This window comes from Coregonus clupeaformis, chromosome 28 (assembly GCF_020615455.1).
Source record: "Coregonus clupeaformis isolate EN_2021a chromosome 28, ASM2061545v1, whole genome shotgun sequence".
Taxonomy (NCBI): domain Eukaryota; kingdom Metazoa; phylum Chordata; class Actinopteri; order Salmoniformes; family Salmonidae; genus Coregonus; species Coregonus clupeaformis.
The window spans coordinates 24963866-24986029 of record NC_059219.1 but is presented as its reverse complement, the minus strand read 5'-3'; the positions used below and the strand labels follow the sequence as shown (position 1 = coordinate 24986029).

General features: G+C 46.9%; 2 protein-coding genes across 4 annotated transcripts in view; one reads left to right on the top strand and one right to left on the bottom strand.

Moving 5' to 3' along the window:
* LOC121543412 (voltage-dependent calcium channel subunit alpha-2/delta-1) overlaps nt 1-22164 on the top strand; it is a 194254-nt gene that overhangs the window by 131099 nt on the left and 40991 nt on the right. For both annotated transcript variants that reach the window (XM_041853259.2, XM_041853257.2), the window contains exons 7-10: nt 14609-14740; nt 16179-16248; nt 16578-16628; nt 19215-19314. In XM_041853259.2, the coding sequence (XP_041709193.1) occupies nt 14609-14740; nt 16179-16248; nt 16578-16628; nt 19215-19314 (353 nt within the window). The remainder of the gene's footprint in view (nt 1-14608; nt 14741-16178; nt 16249-16577; nt 16629-19214; nt 19315-22164) is intronic.
* Nucleotides 479-2107, bottom strand: LOC121543414 (E3 ubiquitin-protein ligase TRIM39-like). 2 transcript variants are annotated; one of them, XM_041853262.1, is made up of 2 exons: nt 1884-2107; nt 479-1850 (listed from the first exon to the last, which is right to left on the bottom strand). In XM_041853262.1, exons 1-2 carry the CDS (start codon nt 2105-2107, stop codon nt 479-481), a joined length of 1596 nt encoding a protein of 531 aa, XP_041709196.1. The 2 variants fall into 2 exon arrangements, with proteins under 2 accessions (XP_041709196.1, XP_041709195.1); XM_041853261.1 differs by having other exon boundaries at nt 479-2107.

Sequence of the window (22164 nt, the reverse complement as noted above, 5' to 3'; positions counted from 1 at the left end):
CTTGTGACTTTATGTGTTGGTGAAATCTTTTGATAAGTATATACAGTGATGATGAGTCAGCAAAACCACAGCAACAGACCATTACACACACCCCAATATCACATATATTTCTTTACAAGACTGAATACCACTTTTATCACTATTCAACAGAATTGTATTTTCTAGAAATCCTGAATATTACTGTGTGTCCATTACAGCTAGTGACGATCAACAGAGATATACAGTGCAAACAATAACTAGGTAAAAACAAACATGTATTGCTGATATTAAAAATGATCAGATCATCCTCTGAAGTCATACCTTGTTATGAGCCTGAGAGATAAGGTAGTACTGGTAGCCAATGTTACATTGCTGCTGCATTCTGTACTCATCATGTCTAACAGAAAATAAACTAGAGTGAATTATTCTCCCTGGAGTTTGATAACCACGCTAAATTAATTTAGGTACTTATTTTACAGGTAACTTACTTTCACGTTACTCAGTCTGTGTGATTGACATGAGAGATGATCAGAGGGGCTGAATTTTTACCACCATCATTATGGTATGGACTGAAGTACGGATAGAGTTTCTCTGTGAAAGTGTAACCAGTGAAAGAGAAGATATGAGACCTGTCCTCCACATCATAAAAGGAGACCTGACCCTCCTCATAATCCACAAACACCCCCACCTTCTGGGGCTTTTCTCTCAGAGAGAGGCGGACACGGCTGGGGCTACAAGCTGTGTACGTACTCCCATCCCTCAGGATCACTGCCCAGCGTCCATTATCAGGGCTCAGTGTGACAGTCCCCTTTCTGTTGACAGACTCTGTAGAGACGCCTAAATTCCACTCAGTCTTCCCTGTAACAGTCACCTCATAGTAGAATCTCCCTGAGGAGTAGCTCTCCTTTCCCAAGACGTTAATGGCAGAATCAAACCTCTTTGGGTTATCAGGGAGATTCTGTCGTGTGTTTCCATGTCTTACTTGTTTCCCATCCTCAGACAGGATGAGTTTACAGTGTGCTGTATCAGGGTCCAGAGTCACATCCACTGCATACTGCTGAATCCTCTTCAGCTCAGCATCACACAACCTCTTCATCTCACTCATGAGTGTCTCTTCAAGCTGAGACACGGCTCTCCTCACAGTCCCCACACACAGATCACTGTGAACACTGATCTCAGACCAGTCCTTGGTGAGTGGAGGGCTGCACAGGGATGGGAAGCTCTGGACGAGATGGAGGTGGTCCTCAGTGTGTGAGATCTGCTCCAGTTCAGTGCTTCTCCTCTTTAGCTCAGTGATTTCCTGCTCCAGCTCTTTAACGAGTTCTTCAGCCCGCCTCTCTGCGGCTTTCTGCTTCATCTCAATTACCTCAATGAGCTCAGCCTGGTTCTTTTCAATGGAGCGCATCAGAGCAGTGAAGACCTGAGCGCTGTCTGATATCTCTCTCTCAGAGTTTCTCTTGCTGAGCTCTAATGAGTGTTTGATCTCCTGAACCTTCTTCAGTCTCTCCTGGATCTTCTGCTGCACTTCTGCCTCTATCTTTCCCTTCATCTCTCCAAACTCTTCCTCTAGAAGGACAGTATAGTGAGTCTTGTGGTCTGTTTTAATGCATAAGACACAAACACATATTTGGTCAGTCTTACAGAACAATTCCAGGAGTCTCTCGTGTATCTTGCACATCCTGTCTTCCAGGTTCTCAACAGGGTTGATCAGCTTGTGTCTCATTAAGGCTGCGACTCTCTGATGAGGCTCCAGGTGAGTCTCACAGTAAGAGGTCAGACACACCAGGCAGGACTTCAGGGCCTTGAGCTTCGTCTCAGTGCAGATTTCACATGACACTTCTCCAGGTTTGGCAGGGCATTGGTCTGGGTTGCTAGGAGCTTTCACTTGAACTGACTTCCTGAACTGAGCAGCCATCTCAACGATGAAAGTATTGACGCGAAGCTCTGGTCTCGTTTGGAACTTCTGCGTACATATTGGACACTGGCACAGGTCAATGGAATTCCAGTATCTGATGATACAGGTCCTGCAGAAGTTGTGTCCACATGAAGTGGTGACCGGGTCAGTGAACACATCCAGACAGATAGAACAGAGAAACTGATCTTCAGACTGGAGCCTGGAGGTAGCCATATCTAGACAGAGACCATAGGTGAAATAATAAATAAATAAATCTAGAATCCATCAGCTTAGCTTTAGTTTTCGCTTTGGAGTTGCCATCATTGTGTTAATGGCAGATACTAGCCAATCTTGATACATGGTGTTACCGTATAACATAGAAAATACTCCTATTACAAAAGGATAAAAAGTTGAACATACAGTACCGTTGAAAATGAAAAAAGAATTTACACACAGTAAACACAGTAAAGCTCATCTTCAACTTAACTATCAATGTTAATCTCTCTACTCACCTGCATGTGTTTGTGGGTAATTGAATATCTTTGTCCTTTCTGTGAGATAGTAGACTCGGTGTATACGTATTTAATGGATATTTCTGAATAACTGGAGAGTTTGGTACCATACACAATGCACTGTATACAGTACTTTAGTTTCATTTCAGCAAGGAGTGTTGAAATGCTTCTCCCCACCCAATACAGCTATGCACCTTGTTCTTCCTGGAGCAGTTAACCCCTTACATGTCTGAATTCTCTCAGGTGCCAGCATACCATTGTCTGTATAGTTTTTTTTTATAGCATGGATATATTTATTTAGATTGAATTCAAGATTCAGATACATTATTTAAATTGAGGTGACTATCCACTGTCATATGTATCATATTCTATATGGAATTGTTTTAAGGAAGTCGTACCACTGATAATTTAGCTATTTCGTTTAACATTTTAAGATCCCTTGAAGTATAAAATATATATATACAGTGGGGAGAACAAGTATTTGATACACTGCCGATTTTGCAGGTTTTCCTACTTACAAAGCATGTAGAGGTCTGTAATAACACAACTGTGAGAGACGGAATCTAAAACAAAAATCCAGAAAATCACATTGTATGATTTTTAAGTAATTAATTTGCATTTTATAGCATGACATAAGTATTTGATACATCAGAAAAGCAGAACTTAATATTTGGTACAGAAACCTTTGTTTGCAATTACAGAGATCATACGTTTCCTGTAGGTCTTGACCAGGTTTGCACACACTGCAGCAGGGATTTTGGCCCACTCCTTCATACAGACCTTCTCCAGATCCTTCAGATTTCGGGGCTGTCACTGGGCAAAACGGACTTTCAGCTCCCTCCAAAGATTTTCTATTGGGTTCAGGTCTGGAGACTGGCTAGGCCACTCCAGGACCTTGAGATGCTTCTTACGAAGCCACTCCTTAGTTGCCCTGGCTGTGTGTTTCGGGTCGTTGTTATGCTGGAAGACCCAGCCACGACCCATCTTCAATGCTCTTACTGAGGGAAGGAGGTTGTTGGCCAAGATCTCGCGATACATGGCCCCATCCATCCTCCCCTCAATACGGTGCAGTCGTCCTGTCCCCTTTGCAGAAAAGCATCCCCAAAGAATGATGTTTCCACCTCCATGCTTCATGGTTGGGATGGTGTTCTTGGGGTTGTACTCATCCTTCTTCTTCCTCCAAACACGGCGAGTGGAGTTTAGACCAAAAAGCTCTATTTTTGTCTCATCAGACCACATGACCTTCTCCCATTCCTCCTCTGGATCATCCAGATGGTCATTGGCAAACTTCAGACGGGCCTGGACATGCGCTGGCTTGAGCAGGGGGACCTTGCCTGCGCTGCAGGATTTTAATCCATGACGGCGTAGTGTGTTACTAATGGTTTTCTTTGAGACTGTGGTCCCAGCTCTCTTCAGGTCATTGACCAGGTCCTGCCGTGTAGTTCTGGGCTGATCCCTCACCTTCCTCATGATCATTGATGCCCCACGAGGTGGGATCTTGCATGGAGCCCCAGACCGAGGATGATTGACCGTCATCTTGAACTTCTTCCATTTTCTAATAATTGAGCCAACAGTTGTTGCCTTCTCACCAAGCTGCTTGCCTATTGTCCTGTAGCCCATCCCAGGCTTGTGCAGGTCTACAATTGTATCCCTGATGTCCTTACACAGCTCTCTGGTCTTGGCCATTGTGGAGAGGTTGGAGTCTGTTTGATTGAGTGTGTGGACAGGTGTCTTTTATACAGGTAACGAGTTCAAACAGGTGCAGTTAATACAGGTAATGAGTGGAGAACAGGAGGGCTTCTTAAAGAAAAACTAACAGCTCTGTGAGAGCCAGAATTCTTACTGGTTGGTAGGTGATCAAATACTTATGTCATGCAATATAATGCAAATGAATTACTTAAAAATCATACAATGTGATTTTCTGGATTTTTGTGTTAGATTCCGTCTCTCACAGTTGAAGTGTACCTATGATAAAAATTACAGACCTCTACATGCTTTGTAAGTAGGAAAACCTGCAAAATCGGCAGTATATCAAATACTTGTTCTCCCCACTGTATATACACTATATATACAAATGTATGTGGACACCCGTTTAAATTAGTGGATTGGGCTATTTCAGCCACACCCGTTACTGACAGGTGTATAATAACGAGCACACAGCCATGCAATCTCCATAGACAAACATTGGAGCTCAGTGACTTTCAACGTGGCACTGTCACAGGATGCCATCTTTCCAACAAGTCAGTTCATCAAATGTCTGCCCTGCTAGAGCTGCCTCGGTCAACTGTAAGTGCTGTTATTGTGAAGTGGAAACATCTAGGAGCAACAACGGCTCAGCCGCGAAGTGGTAGGCCACACAAGCTCACAGAACGGGACAGCAGAGGAAAAATTGTCTGTCCTCGGTTGCAACAATCACTACCAAGTTCCAAACTGCCTCCGGAAGCAATGTCAGCACAAGAACTGCTTCCACAAGCCTAAGTTCACCATACGCAATGCCAAGCGTCGGCTGGAGTGGTGTAAAGCTTGCCGCCGTTGGACTCTGGAGCAGTGGAAACGCGTTCTCTGGAGTGATGACCCATGCTTCACCATCTGGCAGTCTGACGGACGAATCTGGGTTTGGCGAATGCCAGGAGAATGCTACCTGCCTCAATGCATAGTGCCAACTGTAAAGTTTGGTGGAGGAGGAATGGTCTGGGGCTGTTTTTCATGGTTCGGGCTAGGCCCCTTAGTTCCAGTGAAGGGAAATATTAACGCTACAGCATACAATGACATTCTAGACAATTCGGTGCTTCCAACTTTGTAGCAACAGTTTGGGGCCCTTCCTGTTGAAAATGTTGAAAATCACACACACACACACACACACACACAGGTTACATATACATTACCAGTCAAAAGTTTGGACACTTACACATTTGTCACGATCGCTGACTGATGAAGCGGACCAAGGCGCAGCATGATAGGCGTACATACTTTATTAAATGTACAACACGAACCAAAACAATAAACGATACGTGAAGTCCTAGGTTAAACAACAAACCTTACGGATCAAGATCCCACAAAACATACATGCCAAAAGGCTGCCTAAGTATGGTCCCCAATCAGAGACAACGAGCCACAGGTGTCTCTGATTGGGAACCACCCTGGCCAACATTAAAGAGTCCCCAGAGCCAGGGCGTGACAGTACCCCCCCCCCAAAGGCGCGGACTGCGACCGCGCCAACCAACCACAACAGGGGAGGGGCCGGGTGGGCATTCCGCCTCGGCGGCGGATCCGGCTCCGGGCGTGACCACCACTCTCTTTCCACCCCCCCCGTAGCGCCCCTGGTCTGGTCCCGCTGGCCGGAGCTGGACTGGACACCGGTGGAGCGGAATATTCTGGCTCCGGAGTGGAGCAGCTGACCGGTGCCGGACCAGGCACCGGTGGAACAGGCACGGGCCGTGCCGGACTGACGACGTGCATCACTGGCTTGGTGCGGGGAGCAGGTACGGGCCGGACCGGGCTGACGACGCGCACCACTGGCTTGGTGCGGGGAGCAGGAACGGGCCGGACCGGACTGACGACGTGCATCACTGGCTTGGTGCGGGGAGCAGGTACGGGCCGGACCGGGCTGACGACGCGCACCACTGGCTTGGTGCGGGGAGCAGGAACGGGCCGGACCGGGCTGACGACGCGCATCACTGGCTTGGTGCGGGGAGCAGGAACAGGGAGGAACGGGCTGGCGACACGCACCACTTGCTTGGTGCGGGGAGCAGGAACGGGCCGGACCGGGCTGACGACGCGCACCACTGGCTTGGTGCGGGGAGCAGGAACAGGCCGGACCGGGCTGGCGACGCCGCACCACAGGCTTGGTGCGGGGACAGGAACGGGCCGGACCGGGCTGACGACGCCGCACCACTGGCTTGGTGCGGGGAGCAGGAACGGGCCGGACCGGGCTGACGACGCGCACTACTGGCTTGGTGCGGGGAGCAGGAACAGGCCGGACCGGGCTGGCGACGCGTACCACTGGCTTGGTGCGGGGAGCAGGAACGGGCCGGACCGGGCTGACGACGCGCACCACTGGCTTGGTGCGGGGAGCAGGAACGGGCCGGACCGGGCTGGCGACGCGCACCACAGGCTTGGTGCGAGGGACAGGAACAGGCCGGGCTGGACTGTGGAGACGGACTGGAGGTCTGGAACGGAGAGCTGACACAACCCGTCCTGGCTGAATGCCTATTTCCACACACTCTGTGTGAGGCATCAGCACAGGACGTACAGGGCTGTGCACTCGTACTGACACTACAGCACGTGGCACTGGCGCAGGATATCCGGGAACGAGGAGGGGTAATGGAGGCCACGAGCGTTGAGCCGCACACTCCGCCCTGGCTGCATGCCCACCTTAGCACGACACGTGCGTGGTGCTAGCACAGGGACGTACAGGACTGTGCCGGAACACTCGCGGCACAGTACGTAGCTCCGCATAACTCGGAACCTGCCCAGTCTCACGCTGCCTAGCCTGAGTACGGGGAGTTGGCTCTGCTCTACCTCTAGGCTCCGCCAACCACCCTTCCAGCCCCCCAAACCTGGTGGCCTCCTCTCCTAAATCGCCGATGCGCCCTATAGCTGCCTCCAGCAGCCCCGTCGTCCATGCCGTGTGCCCCCCACAAAAAATTTATTGGGGTTGCCTCTCTCGTGTCCGTCGTCGGCACGGTTGGGGCCGTTTCTCCTCTCTTGCCAGGGCCTGTACCTTTGCCCAGGGCCCTCTGCCCGCGAATATGTCCTCCCATGACCACCATTCGCCCACCTGAGCCATCGCCAGCTTCTCCTCCTGGGCACGCTGCTTGGTCCTTTTATGGTGGGATCTTCTGTCACGATCGCTGACTGATGAAGCGGTCCAAGGCGCAGCATGATAGGCGTACATACTTTATTAAATGTACAACACGAACCAAAACAATAAACGATACGTGAAGTCCTAGGTTAAACAACAAACCTTACGGATCAAGATCCCACAAAACATACATGCCAAAAGGCTGCCTAAGTATGGTCCCCAATCAGAGACAACGAGCCACAGGTGTCTCTGATTGGGAACCACCCTGGCCAACATTAAAGAGTCCCCAGAGCCAGGGCGTGACAGTACCCCCCCCCCAAAGGCGCGGACTGCGACCGCGCCAACCAACCACAACAGGGGAGGGGCCGGGTGGGCATTCCGCCTCGGCGGCGGATCCGGCTCCGGGCGTGACCACCACTCTCTTTCCACCCCCCCCGTAGCGCCCCTGGTCTGGTCCCGCTGGCCGGAGCTGGACTGGACACCGGTGGAGCGGAATATTCTGGCTCCGGAGTGGAGCAGCTGACCGGTGCCGGACCAGGCACCGGTGGAACAGGCACGGGCCGTGCCGGACTGACGACGCGCATCACTGGCTTGGTGCGGGGAGCAGGTACGGGCCGGACCGGGCTGACGACGCGCACCACTGGCTTGGTGCGGGGAGCAGGAACGGGCCGGACCGGACTGACGACGTGCATCACTGGCTTGGTGCGGGGGAGCAGGTACGGGCCGGACCGGGCTGACGACGCCGCACCACTGGCTTGGTGCGGGGAGCAGGAACGGCCGGACCGGGCTGACGACGCGCATCACTGGCTTGGTGCGGGAGCAGGAACAGGCCGGAACGGGCTGGCGACACGCACCACTGGCTTGGTGCGGGGAGCAGGAACGGGCCGGACCGGTTGGCGACGCGCACCACTGGCTTGGTGCGGGGAGCAGGAACAGGCCGGACCGGGCTGGCGGTGCGCACCACAGGCTTGGTGCGGGGACAGGAACGGGCCGGACCGGGCTGACGCGACGCGCACCACTGGCTTGGTGCGGGAGCAGGAACGGGCCGGACCGGGCTGACGACGCCGCACTACTGGCTTGGTGCGGGGAGCAGGAACAGGCCGGACCGGGCTGGCGACGCGTACCACTGGCTTGGCGGGGAGCAGGAACGGGCCGGACCGGCTGACGACGCGACACCACTGGCTTGGTGCGGGGAGCAGGAACAGGCCGGACCGGGCTGGAGACGCGCACCACAGGTTTGGTGCGGGGGACAGGAACGGGCCGGACCGGGCTGACGACGCGCACCACTGACTTGGTGCGGGGAGCAGGAACGGGCCGGACCGGGCTGGCGACGCGCACCACAGGCTTGGTGCGAGGGACAGGAACAGGCCGGGCTGGACTGTGGAGACGGACTGGAGGTCTGGAACGGAGAGCTGACACAACCTGTCCTGGCTGAATGCCTATTTCCACACACTCTGTGTGAGGCATCAGCACAGGACGTACAGGGCTGTGCACTCGTACTGACACTACAGCACGTGGCACTGGCGCAGGATATCCGGGAACGAGGAGGGGTAATGGAGGCCACGAGCGTTGAGCCGGCACACTCCGCCCTGGCTGCATGCCCACCTTAGCACGACACGTGCGTGGTGCTAGCACAGGACGTACAGGACTGTGCCGGAACACTCGCGGCACAGTACGTAGCTCCGCATAACTCGGAACCTGCCCAGTCTCACGCTGCCTAGCCTGAGTACGGGGAGTTGGCTCTGCTCTACCTCTAGGCTCCGCCAACCACCCTTCCAGCCCCCCAAACCTGGTGGCCTCCTCTCCTAAATCGCCGATGCGCCCTATAGCTGCCTCCAGCAGCCCCGTCGTCCATGCCGTGTGCCCCCCCCAAAAAATTTATTGGGGTTGCCTCTCTCGTGTCCGTCGTCGGCACGGTTGGGGCCGTTTCTCCTCTCTTGCCAGGGCCTGTACCTTTGCCCAGGGCCCTCTGCCCGCGAATATGTCCTCCCATGACCACCATTCGCCCACCTGAGCCATCGCCAGCTTCTCCTCCTGGGCACGCTGCTTGGTCCTTTTATGGTGGGATCTTCTGTCACGATCGCTGACTGATGAAGCGGTCCAAGGCGCAGCATGATAGGCGTACATACTTTATTAAATGTACAACACGAACCAAAACAATAAACGATACGTGAAGTCCTAGGTTAAACAACAAACCTTACGGATCAAGATCCCACAAAACATACATGCCAAAAGGCTGCCTAAGTATGGTCCCCAATCAGAGACAACGAGCCACAGCTGTCTCTGATTGGGAACCACCCTGGCCAACATAGAAATAAACGATCTAGAATGAAACACATAGAAAACTAAACAATAAACCTACACACCTCAACATTAAAGAGTCCCCAGAGCCAGGGCGTGACAACATTCAAGGGTTTTTCTTTATTTTTAATAGTGAAGACATCAAAACTTTGAAATAACACATATAGAATAAAAAAAGTGTTAAACAAAATAGCCACCCTTTGCCTTGATGACAGCTTTGCACACTCTTGGCATTCTCTCAACCAGCTTCACCTGGAATGCTTTTCCAACAGTCTTGAAGGAGTTCCCACATATGCTGAGCACTTGTTGGCTGCTTTTCCTTCACTGTGCCGTCCGACTCATCCCAAACCATTTCAACTGGGTTGAGGTCGGGGGATTGTGGAGGCCAGGTCATCTGATGCAGCACTCCATCACTCTCCTTCTTGGTAAAATAGCCCTTACACAGCCTGGAGGTGTGTTGTGTCATTGTCCTGTTGAAAAACAAATGATAGTTCCACTAAGCCCAAACCAGATGGGATGGCGTATCGCTTCAGAATGCTGTGGTAGCCATGCTTGTTAAGTATGCCTTGAATTCTAAATACTGTAAATCACAGACAGTCTCACCAGCAAAGCACCCTCACACCATAACACCTCCTCTTCCATGCTTTACGGTGGGAACTACACATGCGGAGATAATCCATTCACCCACACCGCGTCTCACAAAGGCACGGCGGTTGGAACCAAAAATCTCCCATTTGGACTCCAGACCACAGGACAGATTCCCACCTGTCTAATGTCCATTGCTTGTGTTTCTTGGCCCAAGCAGGTCTCTTCTTATTATTGGTGTCCTTTAGTAGTGGTTTCTTTGCAGCAATTCGACCATGAAGGCCTGATTCACACAGTCTTCTCTGAACAGCTGATGTTGAGATGTGTCTGTGACTTGAACTCTGTGAAGCATTTATTTAGGCTGCAATTTCTGAGGCTGGTAACTCTAATGAATTTATCCTCTGCAGCAGAGGTAATTCTGGTTCTTCCATTCCTGTGGCGGTCCTCATGAGAGCCAGTTTCATCATAGCGCTTGATGGTTTTTGTGACTGCACTTGAAGAAACTTTCAAAGTTCTTGAAATGTTCCGTATTGACTGACCTTCATGTCTTAAAGTAATGATGGACTGTCGTTTCTCTTTGCTTATTTGAGCTGTTCTTGCCATAATATGGACTTGGTCTTTTACCAAATAAGGCTATCTTCTGTAAACCCCCCCTACCTTGTCACAACACAACTGATTGGCTCAAACGCATTAAGAAGGAAAGGAATTCCACAAATAAACTTTTAAGAAGGCACACCTGTTAATTGAAATGCATTCCAGGTGACTACCTCATGACGCTGGCTGAGAGAACGCCAAGAGTGTGCAAAGTTGTCATCAAGGCAAAGGGTGGCTTTTAGAAGAACCTCAAATATGAAATATATTTTGATTTATTTAACACTTTTTTGGTTACTACATGATTCCATATGTGTTATTTCATAGTTTTGATGTCTTCACTATTATTCTACAATGTAGAAAATAGTGAAAATAAAGAAAAACCCTTGAATGAGTAGGTGTGTCCAAACTTTTGACTAGGACTGTAAATTACATCTTGCTCTAACTATACAGACATAGTGTCTGTCTGCATCATTGTCCCACACACACGTGCACATATATGCATACACATGCACATGTATACGTGCACACATTTGTACACATACAAGCAACAGAATGTATTGGCTACATTCACTTATTTTCATACATGCACATCCCATGTAGTTCTCGCACATATCATGATTGTGGCCCTTAGTTTTTCCATGTTAGATTACATTCGAAGATAAAACTTGGGAGGATAAATAATCAATACATTACCACGTTAAATATCATCTCTTATAAATACGTCACAGAGAATATGTATAGATGTACCCAAGCACTCTCACAAACCCAGGTCGTTCATTCTTTTGACAGCCACACAGAGTAAATTACATCTGAAAATATCTAAAACAAGGAAGGGGATGGAGGGGGTGAGAGCTAAAAATGGTCAGAGTAAGCACTGGTCTCTAAGCAGCAAATACAAAGAGAAACATTAAAGAATATGTGACCACACATGCGTCACCAGAGAGTAAAGACTGACAGTCTCTTTGGATCCAATTCGTGTGGGCTTTGGTTAGTCTTTGCCGCTGGTTCACTGGCTTGAGCTGACGAGTGTTTGATACAAATATAAGTATAAAGATTTATGAAAACACTCACCATGATCACGCATCAACGTTTTTTAAAACTTGCGCCACACAAAAGACTTGGTCTCAAATGTTGGTAGCACCCGGATGTCTGCCCTCTTAAATCCAGTGATATGTCCTGGTAGCGGCATTGCGTGGACATCAGTGAAGTTGTTGACATATTGGACGAATCGCTGAATGTCCTCGTAGAAAAGTACCCGTTTGCTGGCGAGACGACCACACCTCTTCTTCCCAGGAGCCACACCACGTTCCTTATAGAACATTATCACTGCAGTCTGTAGAAATTCTAAAACCAGAAAATAAATGATTTAAAACATGCCTTTAATACGAAAGGCACAATGCATTCTCAGCTCTTTTATTTCTATTCATGATACAGCCTACTACTCATTCTGTCTTAAATACCTCAGGAACTTTTTAATACTGTTGCAGCCCCAATAATAACAGAAAACATCAAGTTGTGAAACTTACGCGTGTAGGAACTTGAATGTTTCTCTGCAAATTTGCTGGCTATCAAGGAAATTTGATGTCCTCTGATGTTTCCTTCCTTTTCGAGATGACCGTTTCCTTGCAGAGGTTAATGGAACCAGCGATCTTGCCAATGAGCACTAGATGTTTTTCATCTGAAAAAATCGGACAAATATATAATTATTTAACATTCTGTCATGGTCATAATGTACTCTAGCCAATACATTTTCAAGTAATATCAACAGACTTTCAATAACACACACAAACTACAGATACACTCATTGAAATGCATGTGTGAATCCCCCCCCCCTTACACACACACACACACACACACACAAATAGTACACACACACAAAACACACACACTCTTTTAATAGTATTGAAAATGGGTCATGTTTGCTATGAAGATATGTGATCACCTTTATAGATGGCCATTTAATGCATTTATGTAACCTGTCTTTAGGACAAATAGGACACATATAAACTCACACGTACACACACACACACACACAGTTACTGCAAATGCTTTATGGGCTACACATTCCCCACTTCTCTCTCCCTCGTGCCCATGTGCACACACACACACACACACACACACACACACACACACACACACACAAGCGCCGTAATTGACGGATCCACCATTAACGGGTGGTCTTCCTCGGTTGCCTCCTCAAGGGGCTCGGCCTCAACTTCGGTTAACTCGTCTGAGTCTGTGCTGTCTGCAGAGTCACTGATGGTGACGACGCTCTCCGGCTCAGGGTCAAAAAGTAGTCGCCAATAAGTTCACGCCACTGATCGTCTGAACGAGCTCCCAGCAAAATATTACTATTTAGAAATCTAGCAATTTCTCTCTCCTGGGAATCCATTGATGCAGTAGAAAGCTAAGCAAGCTAGCTAGCTAGCTAAGGTGTAGGCAGTAGTGACAGTGTGACTATGTATGATGGGTTTTGAAGTGTGAGAGAGTGTAGCCTGAGGTACACTTTTTGTTTTCCTGCGGATTATATGCTACAGTAACTTTGATTGGGCAAACAGGAAAATCATCTGATTGAATAGCCTAGTAGCTTGAATCAAAATATATAGCTGATTTCAGAATAGCGGAGGGTTTTAATAGTGTAGATAAGATAATGCCGCAAAAGCCTGACGTGATGACAGGTGTTACAAGCTGGCATCCACCAATACAATGTGAAAGTGCTCCTCCTACGTTTATAAGATTCAAAACTATATTTATACTCTGAATTTGTCAATAGTACGTACAGATTATGAAAGCAAAGACATCGTTTTGTTAAAACCAGATGAAATCATTTTAAAAAAAAAATATTTTACCCCCTTTTTCCTCCCCAATTTTGTGATATCCAATTGCAATCCAATTATGATCTTGTCTCATCTCTGCAACTCCCCAATGGGCTCGGGAGAGTCGAAGGTCGAGTCATGTGTCCTCTGAAACATGACCCGCCAAACCGCGCTCTTAACCCGCCCGCTTAACCCGGAAGCCAGCCGCACCAATGACATCCTAAGTCAGCCTGCAGGCGCCCAGCCCGCCACAAGGAGTCGCTAGAGCGTGATTAGCCAAGCAAAGCCCCCCCGGCCAAACCCTCCCCTAACCCAGACGATGCTAGGCCAATTGTACGCCGCCCTATGGGACTCCCGGTCACAGCCGGTTGTGATACAGCCTGGGATCGAACCCGGCTCTGTAGTGACGCCTCAAGCACTGCGATGCAGTGCCTTAGACTGCTACGCCACTCAGGAGCTTTACATGTACGTGTTGGTGAGAGTCTCACCTTTCCACAGAGGGGTATTATTGTGTAGCCCAAACTGTTCGGATGCTACAGACAGAAGTTGGCTGATCGGCTGTACCAACTTCAGACGAGTCCCAAGACGCTTGTGGGGGTCATAATAGTTTTTAGGCCAAACCGTTCGGACACTACAGACTATTTTGTGAGAAGACTGATTTTCGGGATGTCTCATGGTCTGACAAACACCGCTCTAGCTCTGTCACCTTTCACCGCAGATGCGGAAGTGCGACATTGGCGGATGCGGTGGATTGAGATGCATCCAATGCAATAAAACCAACATCTATTTATATTATTATGCTAATTAGATCAGCATGGTGCAGACATCGAACTTAGGGGGTTAAACTAGAATCACTGTATTCCCACATGGACAGATTTACGGGAGTGAAACATCTCGCTTCGCCGCTCTCATCTGTCGCGTCAATAAAATTTCTGTACATGTTTTTGAGTTATATCATGTTGTTATGTGTCTTGTATACCAATCCGTCACCTCACAGGAAGTCCCCTCTCAGAAAATGAAAGTTGTTTAATTCAAATGATCAAAAACAGCTGTAAATATCACAGAGTGGGCCTTTAACTCTGTTATGTGAATACTAATGTGTGTGTGTTTGTCTATTCCACAGCCACCATTGTGCTGAATGAGCTTAACTGGACAGACGCATTAGAGGAAGTGTTTAGGAAGAACAAGGAAGAGGATCCTACTCTCCTGTGGCAGGTGTTCGGCAGCGCCACCGGATTGGCTCGCTACTTCCCAGGTGAGTGGCCAGCCAGCCAATCGGCTTTTGCCCTCAGCCCATGACCTTCCAGTGGCTATTAATGGAGACGTAATGCGCTGTGCCACCAAAGGGCCACTTTGTCACACCGTATTTACTCAGCACTCACACACACACACACACTGAAAGAACACACAGAAAGAGAGAGAAAGTCACTCTCTCTCACTCGCTCACACACACACTTAGAGCTTTCTCTCTTGTTCCCTCTCTCTCTCTCTCTCTGTCTCTCTCTGTCTCTCTCTCTCTCTCTCTCTCTCTCTCTCTCTCTCTCTCTCTCTCTCTCTCTCTCTCTCTCTCTCTCTCTCTCTCTCTCTCTCTCTCTCTCTCTCTCTCTCTCTCTCTCTCTCTCTCTCTCTCTCTCGTTCTCTCTCTCGTTATCTCTCTCTCTCTCTCTCTCGTTCTCTCTCTCTCGTTCTCTCTCTCTCGTTCTCTCTCTCTCGCTCTCATTATCTCTCTCTCTCGTTCTCTCTCTCTCATTCTCTCGCTCTTGTTCTCGCTCTCTCTCTCTTGTTATCTCTTTCTCTGTCTTTCTCTCTGTCTTTCTCTCTCTCTCTCGTTCTCTCTCTCTCTCTCTCACACACACACACACACACACGCCGAGGCTGGGCAAACAGTGAGTCACGGCGATCCCTGTGTTTGCCACCAAGGGTAGCTGTGGGCTTGTTGACATACACAGAGACAGGGACGGGGACAAGGACACTGGGACAGGGACAGGGACAGGGACAAGGACACTGGGACAGCCATCAATAGACCTCTGACATGACAGACCTGAAAATCACTTTGTGAAAATTGTTAATGTAGAAAAGTTGTTCTAAATATATTTCAGATACATTATATATAATAACAAAGAACAGAGTTTCAGCTGAAACTTTAAGTGTGTGCTAAAGCAATCTATTCAATCTTTATGATAGGAAGTTAAACTGGGATTCAAGTAAGTTTAAGTTGAGAAAAAATAAGAAACCTGCACACTGCTCTTGCTAGTATCATTGCTCTTTATTAAGCTTTACGTATCGGCCTCAAGGCCTTCATCAGAGCTTTTATGAGTGTTTTTAATTTGCGCCCTTATGTAGACATTGCTCCACCCACATCCGTTCAATGCATCGAATGGGGTTGAAGTCAAGGAAAATGAAACGTCTTACCAAATATAACTGTGCATTTCATAAGTATTCTATTAAAATGTGTACATAAAACGTACTCAACATGTCTGTAAAACCACATGTAGAATTTTGAATCAAAGTAAGTTGAAGTTAAAATACAGTGTTTAAAGTCAATAAACTGTTATGTTGTACGTAACGTTCAGCTGGTTAGAAGTCTATGTCTGGACTCAAATTAAGCATTATGTTTTTACTGTGAAGTGTGTTGTCTTTTCAAATGCACTTTAAATAAAGTTTCATTTGATTTAAATTGTCTTTGTACCCAGCATCCCCTTGGATGGACTCGCGAAAAACGCCCAATAAGATTGACCTCTACGACGTCCGGCGGCGACCGTGGTGAGTGGAGACACTGAGTCGCCGTCTGTCTCGTCTGTCTCCTCGTCCTCCATCACTCCAACTGTCTCTCAGAACGAACGTTGCCTGCCCTGCTTGAACCTAGCTGTGTGGTCACCATATTAAACACTGTTTGAGACACACACATTTATGCAGACACACACACACACACACACACAAATATGCATAACCCTGTTAATTTACCATTGACATTTAAAAGTCAGACTGCTCTTTTTTTTTTCTGTTGGTTTATTTGTTGGAATCATTAGATATAAGGTAAACGTTTCAAGGGTTTTTTCACCGCTGTATTTATTTGTTTGTTGGTTTACCAGGTACATCCAGGGGGCGGCGTCACCTAAGGACATGCTGATCCTAGTGGATGCGTGAGTGACTCTCTTTTTGTGATTCATATTTACAGTCAGAATCCATTTCATTACCAGTCATAAGAACAAGCTCTGTCTTCCCGCTCCCACCAGCCTGTAATGCTGAGCTTGGGGCTGCATCAGCACTCCCATGACTTGGAGATACTGAGGGAATAGAATACTTGATGAACCATAGAGAAACCATCATTTGTTTTTCTGTGAACATATACCTAAGAATTCTCAAACACGATTGCATTTTTGTTTACATTTTGATATTTTAGTAATCTTATTCACAGTGAATTACAGTCAATGGTTAGTATTACACAGACCTTACTCATAGTTACTTCCGGTGATAACCTATGTAATAACATCGTAATAAGTACGCATTTTTTATTGTTTTACACAAAAAATATAAAACAATACGACAATAGGAATTGTCCGTTGAAAATGGGAAAAACATATAGGTGTCGTAATGGAGTGCCTACAATTTAGGAACTCACTTAATCGTTTTCTTGTAAAACTAAAGTGACAGTGGTTGTGTAACTACTGCTACTACTTACACACCTGATACACGGCAATTACGCAAGACTCCCTATAAACTCCCTCAATACTCCCTGGGTATGTGGCTATTTAATGTAAAGTACATCAGAAATCACTTGGAAACTTGGAAAAGTACAGCAAGAGAGAACTTTGTCTTAAAGCTGCAAGATGTCACTTTTTGGGAGACCCGACCAAATTCACATTGAAATGTGAGTTATAGATCTGTCATTCTCATTGAAAGCAAGTCTAAGAAGTGGTAGATCTGTTCTATGTGCGCTATTTCTATGCTTCCAGTGCTTAAGTTTCAGTTTTTGCAACTTTTACTTTCGGTTTTGTACACCAGCTTCAAACAGCTGAAAATACAATATCTTTGGTTATTTAAAATATATTTCACAGCGGTTTAGATGGTACAATGATTCTCTACACTATACTTGCTTGTTTTGTCACATAAATAGAAATTCTGCAAACTATTACAATTTTAACAACCAGGAAATGGCAGAGCGATTTATGCATAGTGCATCTTTAATTAAACCACTATATGCTATTGTATCAACTACACACTAGGCTATCAATGTCATGTATAGCAAGTTCATCAGCAAATCCCTGCTGTATACATAACATGCATAACAGTATCATCTTATTATGTGCTAGGGAGTCATGGTATTAAAACGATTTGTCTATATTAGACGGGTAAAGCCCGTGCTACCGCGACGCACCCTGATTAATCGGCTGTGCCTGGAATGGGATGTCTGGCACTGCGCCAGCACCTAAATGAGAACAATAAAAAATATATATATATATAGATGAAAAATCAATTTTGCCCCCCGTAGCTCTTGACGCGAGGTAGATAATTGGCGGGCCTGATTGACAGGCTATTTCAACATCAAAGCTGTGCCGCTGCCGTCGTCGTGACGCCCGAGCAAAGGGAATATAAAAGATAGAACCTTCCCTTTTTTCAGTTCTGTCCGTTTTGTCTTTACCTGCAACCAATTAAAGCATGTATTTATATATAGACCATCTGCTCTCAAGCTCTCAACTTCTCTCACATCCAATTTTAGCTTGAGTGGTGCTATGTTCAAGTGTAGGCCTACATCATTAAATGTCCTATCATCGGTGCCGTTACGACAACACGAAATGTCAGAGTTAAAGTGACTCACTCTATGCTAATGTTAGCCTTTCATGCAACGTTAGCGTCGGCTAGAGGAGGCATGGTGATAGCGCTTTAAGTCCACTGCTGGGTTAGCCTAATGACGCTAGCCATTTCCCCTCACATGTTTATCCTGATAGGCCTATATCTAGAGAGCCTATTAGTGTTAGCTAAAAGCCTAGTAGTCACGCGGCCTGTGGTTGTTTTAATGCCTCTATCTCTGCCTGTGCCCCAAATGGCACCCTATTCCCTATACTGCACTACTTTTGACCAGAGTCCCATAAGGCGCTAGTCAAAAGTAGTGCACTGTATAGGGAATAGGGTGCCATTTAGCAGACGGCCCATGTCTTCCTCTTCATCACACTCAATGTTAGTTTTATAGCTTCAGCAAATTTAAAGGCAATGTCTTTCTGGGCCCATGAATGCTAACAGGCTAGTTAGTGTTCTTATTGCATATGTTATGGCGGCACCACACTTAGGCCTAGTGGTAAACATGAATTACAATATGGTGGTGTTGGTTGAGTCAGATACATTTGTTGTTTATATGGTCTGGTTCCCCTTGCTCATTACTTTGCTGTGGATATAGATGTGTTCATCTAAGAGATGTTCTATTGAAATTCATCCACACAAACAAGAGAAATACAACAACATACTATTTTAACTCTTGGCTGAAGGAAGCGATCCAGTTAAAGTTAAATCCAGATCAAACAAACACATATTTGTCTGGAGAACATAGTCATAGATGTGTAATAGCTGGTAATAACCTGTTCCTGTGGTACTTGGTTCTCTCCTTCCTGTAGGAAGGTCCACACCTCCAAACCAGATGTTTTTCTTGGTTATTTCCCCATTACATTATAGTAATAGGCATGTAATAACACAGTCATAGATATGTAATAACAGTTTATAACCTCTGTCCATAGGAGTGGCAGTGTCTCTGGCCTCACCCTCAAGCTAATCCACACCTCTGTCAACGAGATGCTGGAGACCCTGTCGGACGATGACTACGTCAATGTGGTCTATGTGAGTATCCATGGCAGTTGGCAGAACGTGGTCTTTACCCATAAGCTACTTATAGGACGAATGCAATGACTTTGTGCTAGTCGTTATTGTGTTTGAGGAATGGATTCTTGGAATGAAAAGCCAACTGACATTTACTCTTGAGGTGCTGACCCTAAAAACCACTGTGATTATTATTTGACCCTGCTGGTCATCTATGAACGTTTGAACATCTTGAGGAACGATCTAGCCTTAATGGTCATGTACTCTTACAGTATAATCTCCACCAGCACAGCCAGAAGAGGACTGGCCACCAGCCTGGTTCCTCTCTAGGTTTCTTCCTAGGTTCCTGCCTTTCTAGGGAGTTTTTCCTAGCCACCATGCTTCTACATCTGCATTGCTTACTCTTTGGGATTTTAGGCTGGGTTTCTGTATAAGCACTTTGCAACATCTGCTGATGTAAAAAGGGCTTTATAAATACAATTAATTGAAATTTGATTGAACGTATTGAACACATGTGATCTTAGTCCTTATTTAGAATAATGTGCAGAATGGTGTGTGTGTGGGTGGGTGTGCCTGGCCTTTTGGTTAAAGTGATATGGATGAGTGAATGGATTTGTATGTCTTTAATCAGATACAGGCTTGAATGCACACATGAATGTACTGTGTGTGTGTGTGTGTTTTCGTTTGCATACGTGCATATGTGCCTATAGTTATGTGTGTTCAGTGTGTCTGTGTTCAGCAGAGCCAAGTGTATCGGAGCTTAAATCCGGGGTATGCGTGACTAACTGAACGGCAGCCCATGTGAGCGCCAGCCAGACAAGACGATATGAGAGCGGCGAGGAATGATGAAATATACATGCGACTATCCAGTTCCCGCACTTAAAACGAGGGAGATTAATAGAGAAGTCCCTGCTGGAACCATTGGAAATTCTGTGGGAAACTGGATTTTCCTGGAGTTAAGGGGGACGGGGGACATCTCCATCCATCATTATTTAGAAGCCAATGTTTTCTCTGCTTCCGCCTCGGCATGTTAGTCTTCATTTGGATCTGGAGAAACACGAGTCCCCCTGCGGTGATATATGAAAGCTTTCCATCAATGCCCCCAGTTCTTATGTCTCCACATCCTTCCAATTCATTAGGTTATGGAGGGGAAAGTTTTCTGAAGAGTGTGTGTGTGTTTCTCTCCCTCTCTCTCTCTCTCTCTCTCTCTCTCTCTCTCTCTCTCTCTCTCTCTCTCTCTCTCTCTCTCTCTCTCTCTCCTTCTCGCTCTCTCTCTCTCTCTCTCTCTCTTTCTCTCTCTCTCTCTCTCTCTCCTTCTCGCTCTCTCTCTCTCTCTCTCTCTCTCTCTCTCTCGCTCTCTCTCTCTCTCTCTCTCCCTCTCTCTCTCCTTCTCGCTCTCTCTCTCTCTCTCTCTCTCTTTCTTTCTCTTTCTCTTTCTCTTTCTCTTTCTCTCTCCCTCTCTCTCTCTCTCTCTCTCTCTCTCTCTCTCTCTCTCTCTCTCTCTCTCTCTCTCTCTCTCTCTCTCTCTCTCTCACTCTCTCCCTCTCTCTCTCTCCTCTCTCTCTCTCCTTCTCACTCTCTCTCTCTCTCTCTCTCTCTCTCTCTCTCTCTCTCTCTCTCTCTCTCTCTCTCTCTCTCTCTCTCTCTCTCTCTCTCTCTCCCTTCTCGCTCTCTCTCTCTCTCTCTCTCTCTTTCTCTCTCTCTCTCTCTCTCTCCTTCTCGCTCTCTCTCTCTCTCTCTCTCTCTCTCTCTCTCTCTCTCTCTCGCTCTCTCTCTCTGCTCTCTCCCTCTCTCTCTCCTTCTCGCTCTCTCTCTCTCTCTCTCTCTCTCTTTCTCTTTCTCTTTCTCTTTCTCTTTCTCTCTCCCTCTCTCTCTCTCTCTCTCTCTCTCTCTCTCTCTCTCTCTCTCTCTCTCTCTCTCTCTCTCTCTCTCTCTCTCTCTCTCTCTCTACTCTCTCCCTCTCTCTCTCTCCCTCTCTCTCTCTCCTTCTCACTCTCTCTCTCTCTCTCTCTCTCTCTCTCTCTCTCTCTCTCTCTCTCTCTCTCTCTCTCTCTCTCTCTCTCTCTCTCTCTCTCTTACTGTGTCTTAATATGAATCTTTATTTGCTCTTGAAATTGATTAGATTTCTGTATGATTTAATTACATTTGTTTTTCCACTTCCTTAATAAAAATGACGGTTTTTGGTATGTTTCCGAGAGGAAGTCCTAGCAACCCAACGGTTGTTTGATGCTACTTAAATTAGGCAGCAGTGTTATACGTATGTTAATGCCTCAGAGCCAACTTAAGATTTTCAGGCAGGGCTAATGAACTCTGTATAAGAATAAGAAGACTGATGATATTTCATTACAAGAAACCCTGTGTGTGTGTGTGTGTGTGTGTGTGTGTGTGTGTGTGTGTGTGTGTGTGTGTGTGTGTGTGTGTGTGTGTGTGTGTGTGTGTGTGTGTGTGTATTAGAGAGAGACTGGTTGTACAGATGGTGATGCTCATATCATAGTCCCTTCAGACCCATCTCACCCTAGATGTTCGGAACGTGACAGTGACTCATTTCTCAGTCTCTGTGTGCTTCTCTCACACACACACACACACACAGGCTTTCTTGTAATGAAATATCACCAGTCTTCTTATTCTTATACAGGGTTCATTAGCTCTGCCTGAAAATCTTTAGTTGGCAGACAAGTAGACACCTTTGTTCACTGTGGTGTGTGTCTGTAGTGGTAGTTTGTGCACTGAGGTGTGTGTAGCAGTGATCTCTGTAACTGGAGTGTGTGTATAGCAGTCATCTTTTCTTGTCTGTGTAAATGTGGACAGAATGATATCTGTGCCCTTTTTGAAACAACTCATAATAGTATTTCTAACCACAGCCTGTACCAA

What these genes read in the sequence shown, in the direction of transcription:
- LOC121543414 (XM_041853261.1), bottom strand. Translation starts at nt 2,107, where the DNA reads ATGGCTACCTCCAGGCTCCAGTCTGAAGATCAGTTTCTCTGTTCTATC.